Source organism: Pteropus vampyrus, unplaced genomic scaffold, assembly GCF_000151845.1.
Source record: "Pteropus vampyrus isolate Shadow unplaced genomic scaffold, Pvam_2.0 Scaffold291, whole genome shotgun sequence".
Taxonomy (NCBI): domain Eukaryota; kingdom Metazoa; phylum Chordata; class Mammalia; order Chiroptera; family Pteropodidae; genus Pteropus; species Pteropus vampyrus.
This window is the reverse complement of record NW_011889072.1, coordinates 110,861-122,664: the sequence shown is the minus strand read 5'-3', so window position 1 is coordinate 122,664 and position 11,804 is coordinate 110,861. Positions and strand designations below refer to the sequence as shown.

Below are 11,804 nucleotides of genomic sequence, written 5' to 3'. Positions count from 1 at the left end.
GCGTTTCTGCCGCGTGGCTGCCTCTGGTCCTCGGCGGCAGCGTCTCGCGTTCCGTGGCCGGCACGTCGCCGTGGCCGAGGCGGCAGGGCCACCGTGTTGTCCTTGGTGGCCGTAGTGCTGTGTCCGGGGGCAGCGGCTCCAGCCCCGGGGCGCACGTGGGCCGCTGCCTCCCCCACGCCGAAGCGTCGCGTCCACGGTGCGGTCCTTCCATCCAAAGCTTGTTTTTTGTTGTTTTGTTTTCCGTGGGGGTAGCTAAGGCCGGGCGCCATTCACACCGTCTCTCGTCCCCACCCTGGCAGCCGCCCACCTGCTCCTGACCCTGAAGATTCCAGAATGTGCCCAGATGGACTCAGGCAGCCCGTTTTCCTGGACGCTGGGCTGGGCTGGGCTGGGCGGGCAGGGCCAGTCCTCCAAGGTGGGCCGTGGGCTGTCCTGTGCCAGATGCTGCTCACTGTGGCTCCTCCCGGACAGGGAAGTGCGTGTGCATCTGTCCCAGGGTACCGCCTAGCAGCCCCCAAGGCATGCGGGCAAGTGCCAGGTGCCCAGAGGCATCTCCTCCAGCCATGACCGGGTGTGAGTGTCCCGCAGCTGAGCCAGATCCGAGGCTGCCCACCGCCCAGGGAGGGGACACGGCCACTGCACGGCCACCGGACGCCAGCATGGTGCTTCAGCTCCTGATCTGCAGCCTCCGGGAGGTCCTGCTGCTCACGCCCCATCGGGATCTACAGCGCTTTGAGGGCGCCCCCCCACAAGTGAGCTCTCCCCCGTAGGGCACCCCGTCTGCCTTCTGGGGGGCTCTGCCCCTCACACCCTGCTGCCGGGCCCCCAGCACTCCAGGCCCCAAAACGCAAGATGCTTTGCTGAACGTGTGCCCGGATGCTGGCGGGGGGGGGATGCCCAAATAAAGTGACCTTCGGCGGCCGTGTCCACGTGGGCTGCCAGCCTCTGGCCCAGGAGCTGGGCCCTGTGCGCAGTGGCTCCTGGGGGAGGAGTGAGCAGGGGCCTCAGGGTCACGCGGCAGTCTCTGCTTGGGGAGGCGGGCGGCTGGGGCGGGGGTCCCGCTCTGCTGAGGGGTGTCAGGCGTGGCCGGTGGGGCTCCAGGGCAGACCGGGCCCCCGGGGACAGCGCTGGTGCCTATGCCCCGGCCTCCTGGGCATCTCCGAGGCCGTGTGGGGAGTGGACCTTCCCGGCATGTGTGTCCAACAGGGCAGGGCTGTGCAGAAGCCCCGGCGCTTCCTTCTCCAGGGCGCCCCATGGGCCTGGGGAGGGACGTGGACGTGCAGACCCTGCACTTGGCAGCCTGGCGCCACACCCCTGGACGGAGCCCCTGGCACCTCCCACAGGCCCTGAGCCACACCTGCTGCGCACAGCCCTCAGGCACGGCCTCCTGCCGGGCTGTGCAGGAAGGGGCCACAGCACACACACGACACACGAGGTCTCCAGCCGTTTATTTATTCGCGGACTCACAGAACACACGTCGCCCGCTGACACTGTGCGGCAGGACGCAGCAGGCCTGGTCACTCCCTAGCTGGTGACCGTGGCAGGGCCGCCCGTCCAGCGATGCGCGCAGAGCGGGGCCGAGCACGGGCCTCCTCCGGGCCATCCCTGAGCCGCACAGCTGTCCTGGTGCATGGGCGGCCACCACCCCAGAGTCCCTGAGAGTCCAGCTGGCCCTTGCTCACAGGGGAGGAGGCCCGGGCCCAGCCCCCACCCGACGCTAGCAGGGTTATTATGGGGTGGGTGTGCCTGTGGACTGGGCTGCCTGGTGGGGCAGAGGCTGGGAACCTTGGACCCCACACACCCGAGGACCATGCCAGGGGCTCTGACCAGCGGCCAGAGGCCTCCCTGACCCCTTGAGGAAAAGCAACGCAGCACTACATGGCCTGCTCGGCCGCACTGGCGAGGCTGGGCTCAGCAGGCCCGGGGCCTCGAGGGCCGCCTGCCCCTTGCCTGAGCCCCTCCCCAGCGCCTGCGTGAGCAGGGGTGAGCCTGGATCCCGGGCCGCGGACCTGGCCCAGGTCCCTCTAAAGCTATCTGGGAGGAGCTGAGAAAGCAGCTCTCGGCGAGCGAGGATGGGAAGCACGTGTGAACGTCTGCATACCTGGAAAAGCCCTTAACTGTCACAGGCCCCGGCTCCCTGCAGCCAGCGGGGCCAAGGAGGGGACCAGGCGTCCCTCTGGCCTGCAGTGCCAGGACTTGCTGGCCCTGAGCTGAAGTTTCACCCAGCATCCACGTGGCCAGGCGACAGCCACAGGCCACTTCTAGCCCTGGCCCGTGTCACCCTGAGCTGGGACCTGACTCTCGGTCTGGGTGGGGACAGGAGGCAGGAGAATGGCCAGGCTGCTGCTCCCTACAGCTGGAAGTCCTTGTGCAGGCCACGGACCTGGCCCTGTGTGTGTGGGGACACCTGGGTCCCCTCTGCAGAGGCCTGGGCCTGCTCTCCTGGGATGGCCAGGAGCAGGACCCCACCCTGCAGATGACCGATCACAGAGCCCAGGGTGCAGGGCTGGGCAGGCTGCAGCTCGCCACACACCCAGGGCCACCTGTCGCTCACCCGTGGCAAAGACGAGGCCTGGGAGAGCCACCTCGCCAGACAGGCGCTCACACTGACACGGGGCTCCAGGGCCCACAGCATGACGGGTGGGGGCCCTGGCTGCACAGGAAGGGCTCATGCATAATCTCAGAGGCCCCGTGAGATCCCGGATGGGCGGAGACCCCGATGCCCTCAGGGATTCTCGGGGTGCGGCAGGGCGGGGGCCCCTGGCTCCCAGCGGGAGAGGAAGGCACAGGCCTGCTTACTCTCCAGCCGGATGCTGTTCCGGCGCCTCCTCTCAGGCCTGACTGCTTCTGTGAGAGTGTGGGAGCTGGGCGTGGGGAGCACGGGCAGGCGGGCGGCCACCAGCATCCCCAGCATCCCTGAAATGCACATGGCTTTGGGGGACATTGCTTCTAGCTGACCTGAGGGCCTCATACAAAGTTAAGAGCCAGGGTGACCGGCAAGGCCAGGCCTGGGGTCCAGTGCCACTCGGCCCGCCCCCAGCGCACTCACAGAGCAGCGGTCTCTCGCTGTCCCTCCCCGTCCTGCCCCAGGGCCTCCACCCAAGGGAATTAAATATTGTCTGTCTCATGTTTTGGCAAAGTCAGTCCTTGGCCTCGGTCCCTGGGGCCGGGGGCAGTTACCGCCACTGGGGCCTGGCCACTGAGAGGACCAGGGCGAGGAGGAGAAGCAGGAGGGCCGTGCGGGGCTGGGGACAGCCGGCAGCCGAGGTGTCCTGGCCCTCCCGCTCCGACAGGCCAGGGAGGGCATGGGTCAGAGTCGTCCGCGAGCTGGAGCTCTTCCTGTCGACAGCCCGGCTGCAGACGTCATCGGGGCAGCTGTCACCACTGCCGGAGCCGCTGCCCTCGTCACCTGGGGACAAGAGGAGGTTCAGGCCACCCCGCCCTGCAGACCCCAAGTGCAGCGTCCCCGTGTGTGGTCTCCCATGCCGGGTGACGCCAACTCCCCCGACCACGGGTGACTCCCTGCCATTGCCAAGGCTGGATGGACAGCCTGGCCAGGTCTCATCCGTGCTCGGGGACGGACACGTGGAGGGTGGGGTGCTGGGCGGCAGCAGCGCCCTCAGAGCCACTGTGGGGGCCCGGGGCCTCCGCACGCCTGCGCGACCCTTGGCGCCCGGCCTCACTGGTGTCCTGGAAGTCTGCGTCCTCGCCGTGGTAGGCGCTGCGCAGCCGGTTGGTCATGACCTTCAGCTGCATGATCTGCTGGCGGATGGTCATGTCGGGCTTGGTGATGTCCACCTCCACCTCGGGGTTGTTGATCTGGTTGGCCAGGCCGTCACCCATCACCTCAGGGAGATACCTGGGGGCCGGAGGACAGGCCCTAGATGACTGCCCGGTCTCTGCAAAGAGGCACCACCCTAGCCTGCCCTCCTATGCGCTTTTCTGCCCGGGAGGTGGCAAGCCTGAGATCCCCAGAGACCCCCGGTGGCTGTCAGGGGCCGACACGAGCCCACGCAGACCCCACAGTGCAGGTGTGGATGGCTGGGCACGGCGTGTGCCGCGGCGAGCTGGCGCGAGGCAAGGGTCTGGTCCTCGTCCCAGCTCTGCGTGCCCCCGTGCGCACAGAGCCGGTACTACGCGCCGAACGGGGTCCGGCTGAGGCTGCGAAGGGTGGCCTGTGGCCGGCCGCGCGGCACCTACCGGCCCTTGGCCACCCCGTTCCAGCAGCGGTCGTCACTGGCGATGCTCATGGCCATTTTCTCGCTGCACAGTGTCCCTGGGAGGCTGACCCAGAAGTCCTGGGCATCACGGAGCTGGGCCCTGGCCTCAGAGACCTGTGGGGCAGCAGTCAGGCCACTTGGCGCCCTGGCCCAGGCTGCCCTCGCCCCTCGCCCCCCGCCCGCTGCCCCGCAGGGCCTGGCTGGCCGAGGGTCCCTCACCAGCTTCTCCAGGGCGCCCGTGGGCGGCTTCTCCGGCAGCTCCAGCTTCTGCCAGCGCTGCTTCTCCTCGGGCCCAGGGCCCTGGGGGTTCACCTTGGGGTTCCCGCAGCCCTGAATGACCTGGGGGAGACCACAGGGTCCTGGAGGGGCACGAGGCCACATCTGGGGCACCCCCCCACGCCCACCGCACCCTCCTGCTCGAACCTTGGCCGTGAGCGTGTCCCTGTTGTCTCGGAGGGTGTTGATGGCCTCCGCCAGCCACACGTGCACACTGCCCAGGACGCGCTCGGCGCCGGAGGGGCCCCGGAACTTGTCAGTGATGAGCACCGTGGAGTCTGGCACAGGCGTGAGCACAGGGAGCACTTGGTACGTCTGCGCACCCACGCCGACATGCCGGTGCACACGTGTCGACACGCATGCCCATGCTGGCCCACCCCACGTCAGCTCACGGACACGTTAGCGCCCAGGAGCTGACGTGTATGCGCGTCGGCTCGTTTTGAGCCAGCTCACGGACACGTTAGCGCTCGTGTGTTAGCATGTACGTCGAGCACGGGTACGTGAGTTTGCAGGCGCACTGGCACACACGACTAGCCCACCACACGCACGCTGTCCCGCTCACGCATGTCGGCACGTTTTCACGAGGGCGCACCGTATTGTCACACGTATACACGAACACACGTGTGGTGGCATGTGCTGGTCCACAGGGTCGGCGCGTTGGTACTTATGTGTGCCGCGTGTGGGCATGCCGAGCCATCTCATGTCAGCACGTGTACGTGTCTGTCCGCGTGTTAATGGGGTGCATGCTGGCTCCCCTCCTGCCAGCAAACATGCACGCGCTAGTGCACACGTGTTAGTGTACATGCTGGTGGCCCCCTCGCGGCAGCACATGTGCACGTTAGCATGCACGTGTTGGTACGCACACAGATTCGCCCACTATGTGGCAGCACATGTACATGTGAGCCGACCCGCCATACATCAGCAGAGTACGTGTTAGCTCATGCGTGTGTTGGCCGGCCCTGTCACAGACACGTTGGCACATGTGCACGTTGGTCCATCACGTGTCACACACGTGTTGGCGTGTTTGCGTGCTAGGCTGCGTCAGCACATGTCCATGTTGGCCCGCCGTGTCGCACAGCATGCACGCTGTGATGCTCGGTGAGGAAGGGCAGGAACTGTGACCCCACAGGGCTCTCTCCCAGGCAGCTGCACACATCACACTCCACCCAGGACGTTCAGAAGGGACCCTTTACCCCCTGACCCCAGGGACCACCTGCCTCCCGAGGCCCCGGCCACTCTCAGGGAGGTGGCAGGGACGGCTCACCCAGCAGGTTCCTCCACTCGGCGTCCAGGTCGGCCTGGTTGGCCAGGCAGCCCTTGAGCACGTTGAGGCAGTAGTCGGGGCACGGCCGGACGCTGGGCACCCCCAGGCAGTGTGCGCAGTACACCAGCTTCATGATGGCCCGCGAGCACTCGGGGCCCAGTGGCACCTGGGGGCCAAGGCAGCCTGAGCACCTCATGGCCGGGGCCCAGCCCCCCAGAAGCCCCAGGGCGGGGGCTCTGGACGGAAGTCAGGGTGCCCTGGCTCCGCCCTGACCGCAGTGAGACCTGGCTTGGCTCTTCTTGGGGGCCCTGTCTCTTCCCAGGTAGCCCGTGGGCCGGTCCTGGGGGTGCTCACCCCGATAGTTGCTGCAGTCACAGAGCCGTGACCCCCTGTCCACTGCTGTCACTGACCCTCCCAGGAGAGCCATCCCATAGCACCCCCACCATGCAGACAAGGGGACAGAGGCTCGGGGTTGGGGGGGGACTTGCTGATCACTCCGGCTGGAGGGGGAGGCGGCTCATACCCAGGGCTGTGCGGGCCTGGGGCCGGTGGGTGTGCCATGGGCTGCCCAGTGGTGCGAGGCACCCTTGGACCCCATCCCGCCTCCAGCACACGTGGCTCCTGCTCTGGGCCCCTGACCGGGCAGCGGGCTCAGTGTCCGGCCCTGGGCCCTTCTCTCTTCCCTTCCCGCCCGGACCCAGCCTGGCCAAGGATGAGACTGGACAGTGGGTGGGCCCGAGGGGCGCCCGAGAGCCCCGGGCAGCTCTGCTCACCTGGGCCACCTTCCGGATGACGTCGCCGGCCACGCCCAGGCCCTGCACGAAGGAGCGCGCGGCCACGAAGGCGCGGGTGGCCCGTAGGCGCAGCTCGCGGGGGGCGTCGCCGAAGGGCCGCAGCGCCCTCGGCCTGCTTGCTCAGGCAGTCCAGGTACTCGTCCGGCAGCAGCAGGTGAGGGTGTAGCTGCCTGATCAGGCGTTCGAGCAGCCGGGCCCAGAACTCGGCCAGCGTGTCTTCAAGGTGCAAGTGGGCCCCGCGGTAGTAGAGGCGCAGGTCGGCGTACAGTTCCGGAAGGCCTTGGCACCTTGAGCGTACAGCTCCCTGAAGCGCAGGGAAAGGTGTCCTGCAAGCGCCCGCTCCGACGCGTTCAGCAGTGCTGTAGTGAACTGGGCAGGGGGGCGACCGTGAAGCCCTCCGTGGGCCCTGCCCTCCCTCCCACCCACCCCGTGCTGCGGCCGCTGGGCCCGGCTTAGGGACTCTGCCCAGGACACCGCACAGGGCTGCCCACACGAGACAGACCCAGGAGTGCTGGGTGTCTGGTGGCCCCAGAAGGAGCCCTACCCACCCCTCCCTGGGTGGCCAGGGAAGGCTTGCTCTGAGTCATCGTCAGAGGTGCAGAGATGGCACGGCTGACCCAGTGGGGACAGTGGACGCTAATGAGCTGAGGCCCACGAAAGGTGGCCAGGCTCGGCAGCCACGTGGGAACGACGTGGGGTTCCCGGGAGCCTGCGGGACCAGGTGCTGTGGGCAGTGCCCGGGAGCCAGGGTCCACGGGCCTCGCGTGGGAGCCGTGCGGGAGCCTGCGGGACCAGGTGCTGTGGGCAGTGCCCGGGAGCCAGGGTCCACGGGCCTCGCGTGGGAGCCGTGCGGCTGCCTGTCGGCCTCGGGGGCCCAGGCCCAGTTCACTGCCCCGCCCCCACCAGCACCTTCTTCCCCCACAGAGTCCTCAGGCCTCCATCTCAGCTCAGAGGCCACTCCCTGGGGAGCCCGCCTACTGCATCCACTGGGGGTGTCAGCATGTCGCCCCGCCATTCACTGTTTAGGGCCCTCCGTCCTCTGCCTGGGATCGAGGTGACAGCCTTGGGGGGCTGGGAATAAATGAGTCCACCACGGCAGCTGCCCCAGGGGCATGAGGCCCAAAGCAGGGGCCTGGAAGTCCCCCCACCCCGACCCAGGGCAGGCCCGTTGGCTGCAGCCCCTGCTGGCCCGATCTCAGCCCCCACGCCAAGCTCCCTGGCTCCAGGCCACCTGGTGGCCAGCAAAGGCCGGTCCCTGGTGGGCGCTCAAGAGAAGTCCCCCGGTGACAAGGAGCCACCTCGAGGGCAGAGGATTCCTTCTAAGGGGCCGATGAAAACAATGGTTCTGCACTCAGTCCCCAAAGACCCACCCGTGTCGGCCTGCACTACCCGCCAGGTGGACGCGGGGGCCTCAGACTCGGGGGCTCACGGCTCCCCTGCCTGTGGACAGCCTTCTGCTACTGGACCCCCAGGCCCTAGCCACGCAGCACTAGCCCCGTCCCCAGCCCTGTGCGCCCGGCTCCCATGGGGTCAGCGTCCACGCACCGTCAAAGCCCCGCAGCTGGGTGGCCAGCATGGCCTGCAGGGCGCGGCCGCTGTCCAGGAGCGCGGTCTCCAGCTCCGTGCGGCTGCGGTTGGCCAGATTCTCCTCCATCTCGCTGGTGCAGCAGGTGTAGCCCTGGGGGCAGATCCGCAGGTGCTCACCTGTAGGGGGGGTGCGTGTGAGGGGGCGTGGAGGGAGGCTGGAGGCGTGAACTCCCACAGAGGCGGCTGCGGGACCAGGAGGCTGGCCTCAGGCTGGGGGACCGCCTGGGCAGAGCGGCCTGTGCACAGCTCGGGCGGGGGCCGGGAGGGGCCGGATGGCTCCAGCGTGGTGCCGAAGGCTGGGTCCCAGGCAGGGCGTCACATGTCACCCCCGCCGGGCGCTCCAGCCCCCAGCCTTGCCCTGCTGCGAGCATGTACTGAGGGGCCGTCCCAGGTCACACCTGCAGCCCACTGCAGAGCGGCCTCGGGGTCCCGTGTTTGGGCTGGGGTGGGCTGCCGGGCGCAAGGCTCCCTGGAGCTGAGGACTGAGAACAGTGCGGGAAGAAGGACCCACAGGGCAGGGCGGTCTCAGCCTCCTGTCCCCAGTGCCGCCTGGGGCTCAGGCTCCCACTGAGCAGGGGCCCTGACCTGCAGGGGTGCCCGGGGACAGGCAGTTCTGGGCTGGCCAGAAGTAACGGCCCGAAGGGCACACAGGCCTGCTTTGGGGGGGGGAATGCGACACGCCTGTGCCCCCCTCGGGTGTCTGCCCCTCCTCTGCACCTCCAAAGCCCCGTCAGCCCTCGTGCCGTGGCCTCTGGCACCGCTCACAGCAGCACCGTCTCCGTGTCCCCGTCACGGTTAAGGACAGGCAGAGTCCCCAGACCCCGGGGAAGGGGGCACCTGCGGGGTGGGGCGCTGTTGGCTACTTAACATGCAGGCGTGAGAGGAAGCCGGTCCCAGCTTCCTAAGGCGGCGGTGTTAAGCCGGGTGCTGCGATGCCGTTTTACGGACCAGGAAGGTTGAGGTTCCCGTCCAAGTCACACCGCGAGGGGCCGGCTGCACTCGCTGGGCTGCCCGGCAGCTCTCCTCACAGCCCCCCTGACCCAGCCCACTGCCCGCCACGCTGCGTCCCGGTGCCCGGGCAGAGGCCGTGTGGGGCTGGAGGCAGAGTGGCCCGGGCAGAGCTCCCAGGTGACCCGGAGAGGCCCGGGTGGGGGCTATGAGACAGTAGTTACCTGGTCGCCCCCAGGCCGAGCTAGCCCTGAAGAGCCTGCTGGGACAGCCGGGTCAGACCAAGTTCACCCCACACGCAGAGCCCCCGGGGAGGTTGAGACACGCGAGCAGATGGAACAGGGAGCCATGTCTGGGCTCGGCCGAGGCGCAGTGTGGGCATCGATGTGCCAGCAGGAGGGGGTGGGAGGGCCGCAGGCTGCTGCACACAGGCGACTGGAGGCCGTGCCAGAGGGCCAGGAAGGGACAGCCACCCCCCCACCCCCCGACACGGGCCTGCCCTGAGCAGTCTCCCTCCCCAGGACCCGGACGCCCTCTGCTCCCAACGCCTCTCTCCTTGGCCCAGGCCTGGTCCACCGCCTCTGTTCCCGGGGCCATCAGACAGACAGGAGCAACAAGACCGCCTGCGTGCCCACCCACCGGAGAGCCCCAGGCCTGCAGGGCTGTGGGAGTCAGGGGTCTGGGACCCGACCTGGGGCGAGCAGGCGCTTTCAAGCCAGCCGTGGGTCTCCTGGGAGCCAGCTGGGGTGAAAAACAGAGCCTGGCGGAGAGGGGCACCCCCATCCCTGTCTCCCTTCTCTGAGTGGAGGGGCAGGCACTCCAGACAGGTAGGGCTGGGACATGAGAACACACCCCGCTCCAGCTCAGCTTTCACTGTCCTGTGGCCTTGGACCGGGTAGAGCAGTGGCTGTGTAAGGGCTGCATGTCCCCAACCAGGAGAGACCTGGGTCCCTCATCCCATGCTGGTCAGAGGTCCCCTCACCCTGCCAGCTCCCACCCTGAGCCGCAGGGACCGGGAGAGCACAAGGACCTTGTCCCGCTGCTCGGACCCACCGGGCTCCTGGCAGTGCTCGGAGGCGGGCGAGGGGGGAGCTGGGGGGTGCCCTGGGGGAGGAGAGTCAGCAGGTGCCAGCCTAGGGCCTCCAGCTAACACCCTGGGCTTAGCTGTGACAGGCACCCAGGCCAGGCTGGCTGGGTCACGGGCAGCGGGCGGATTGCAAGGGCGTAAGCGTTCACAGGCCAGAGGGACAGCACCGCCAGCTGCTGCCCTCCCTGCAGAACCCTCCTGGCCCCGAGCAGACCCACCCTGTCTGGAACCTTCCATTCTCACGGACGGGAGACAGGCAAGGACAACACACCCCGGGCACAGGGCGCCCCTGGGAGGGGACCACCTCGCCCAGCCGCCTGGTGACCTGTGCTGTTCCGGCAGCCCCAGCACAGCCCCCGTCCCTCCCTCCCTCCTCGGACACACACGGGAGTGAAGACACGGAGCCAGAGCCCGGACGCCGGCCTGAGGCCCCGGGCAGGCTGGGCCGAGGCGGCCCCCGAGCCCGCTGTGGGGCGGACGCGGTGGCTGGCAGTCAAGGCACAGAAGCTGTGCGCTTCCCTTCTGCCCGGCCCTGGCCCAGCTCGGCCTGGGCCGCAGGCCATCTGTTGGCCCTGGACATGGGGTGGGCAGGGGTGGCCCCCGCAGGACGCCCCGTGTACCTTCTGAAAGCAAGCCTGTCCCTCCTGGTCAGAGCCAAAGCGTGCTGGGCGGGGCGGGGGCGGGGGCGGCGGGCGAGGGGCTGAGCTCCCTGGCCCTGGAGGCGTGTAAGCCAGACTCTCCACGTGCAACTGCGAACCTCTCCGCCCCCAAACCCCGACCTCCTCTCTCAGCTCAATACTGGGAGGAAGGGGCAGCCCGGGGTGGGGTCTGGACCTGCCCCCCACCCTGGCGGCCCTCCTGCACTCCCCACTGGGATGGGCAGCACCAGCCTGGTCCCCCTTCCCCCTGGGCCTGCCCCTCGCACTGCGGCCGCTCCCGATGGCCGCTCCCCACACGGCACGGCCCTTCCTCCTTTCTACGCTGTCCAGTCCCTTTGCTGCCTTCGGACAGCTGCCCACACTCCCCCGAAGTCTCCCTCTCCTTAGCTCTGACACGTCCTCTCCTGGGGACCCCAGGATTTTTGAGGGGGAGAAGGGAGGGCTGTCATTTCACAGCAGCTTTGCCCTCCCGCCCCCAAATCCCAAGCTCCCCAGCGCCAGACGGCCCCACCCTCTCCCCAGGTGGAAGCAGCAGCTGCGTCCTGCCCGTCTACCCCTGCAGGACCTCCTGCCGTCAGCCCAGGCTCCTCACCGACCCCCATCTGCTGTAAGGCTCACACCCTCCTGCCACCTGCTGACACACACACAGCTCCCAGCCCTCCTGTCTTGGGGCACACGGCAGCCACCCCACCAATGCAGCGAGGTCACCCCAATGCTTTAGCCCAAGACCCCCACCCCGAGAGTGGTAACCGCCTCCAAGGCTGGACACAGACTTCGCGTGTCCAGGGCCCCCAGGGCAGCCCCCTCACGAGGAGAGGGCAGAGGGAAGATGGCGCCACGCCAAGCCCATCTCTCCAGAAGCTTCCGTAGCTCACACCGGGGTGTGCAGACTGCCTGCTCGGCCCCCACTAAAGCCACATCCCAGCTGCTCTGCCCCAACCGAGCCGACCCGGCTGCCGGACAATCCTC

General features: G+C 68.4%; 1 protein-coding gene across 1 annotated transcript in view; it reads right to left on the bottom strand.

Moving 5' to 3' along the window:
* Positions 1-1,431: 1,431 nt before the first annotated feature.
* The window catches only part of GPC1 (glypican 1), a 40,123-nt gene continuing 29,750 nt past the window's right edge, over positions 1,432-11,804 (bottom strand). The window contains 12 exon segments of the mRNA XM_023521078.1: positions 1,432-3,409; positions 3,684-3,859; positions 4,201-4,334; positions 4,440-4,559; positions 4,644-4,774; positions 5,761-5,926; positions 6,534-6,659; positions 6,661-6,824; positions 6,827-6,923; positions 8,098-8,345; positions 9,729-9,830; positions 10,143-10,193. Of these exon segments, the coding sequence (XP_023376846.1) occupies positions 3,177-3,409; positions 3,684-3,859; positions 4,201-4,334; positions 4,440-4,559; positions 4,644-4,774; positions 5,761-5,926; positions 6,534-6,659; positions 6,661-6,824; positions 6,827-6,923; positions 8,098-8,345; positions 9,729-9,830; positions 10,143-10,193 (1,748 nt within the window). The 3' untranslated portion in view covers positions 1,432-3,176.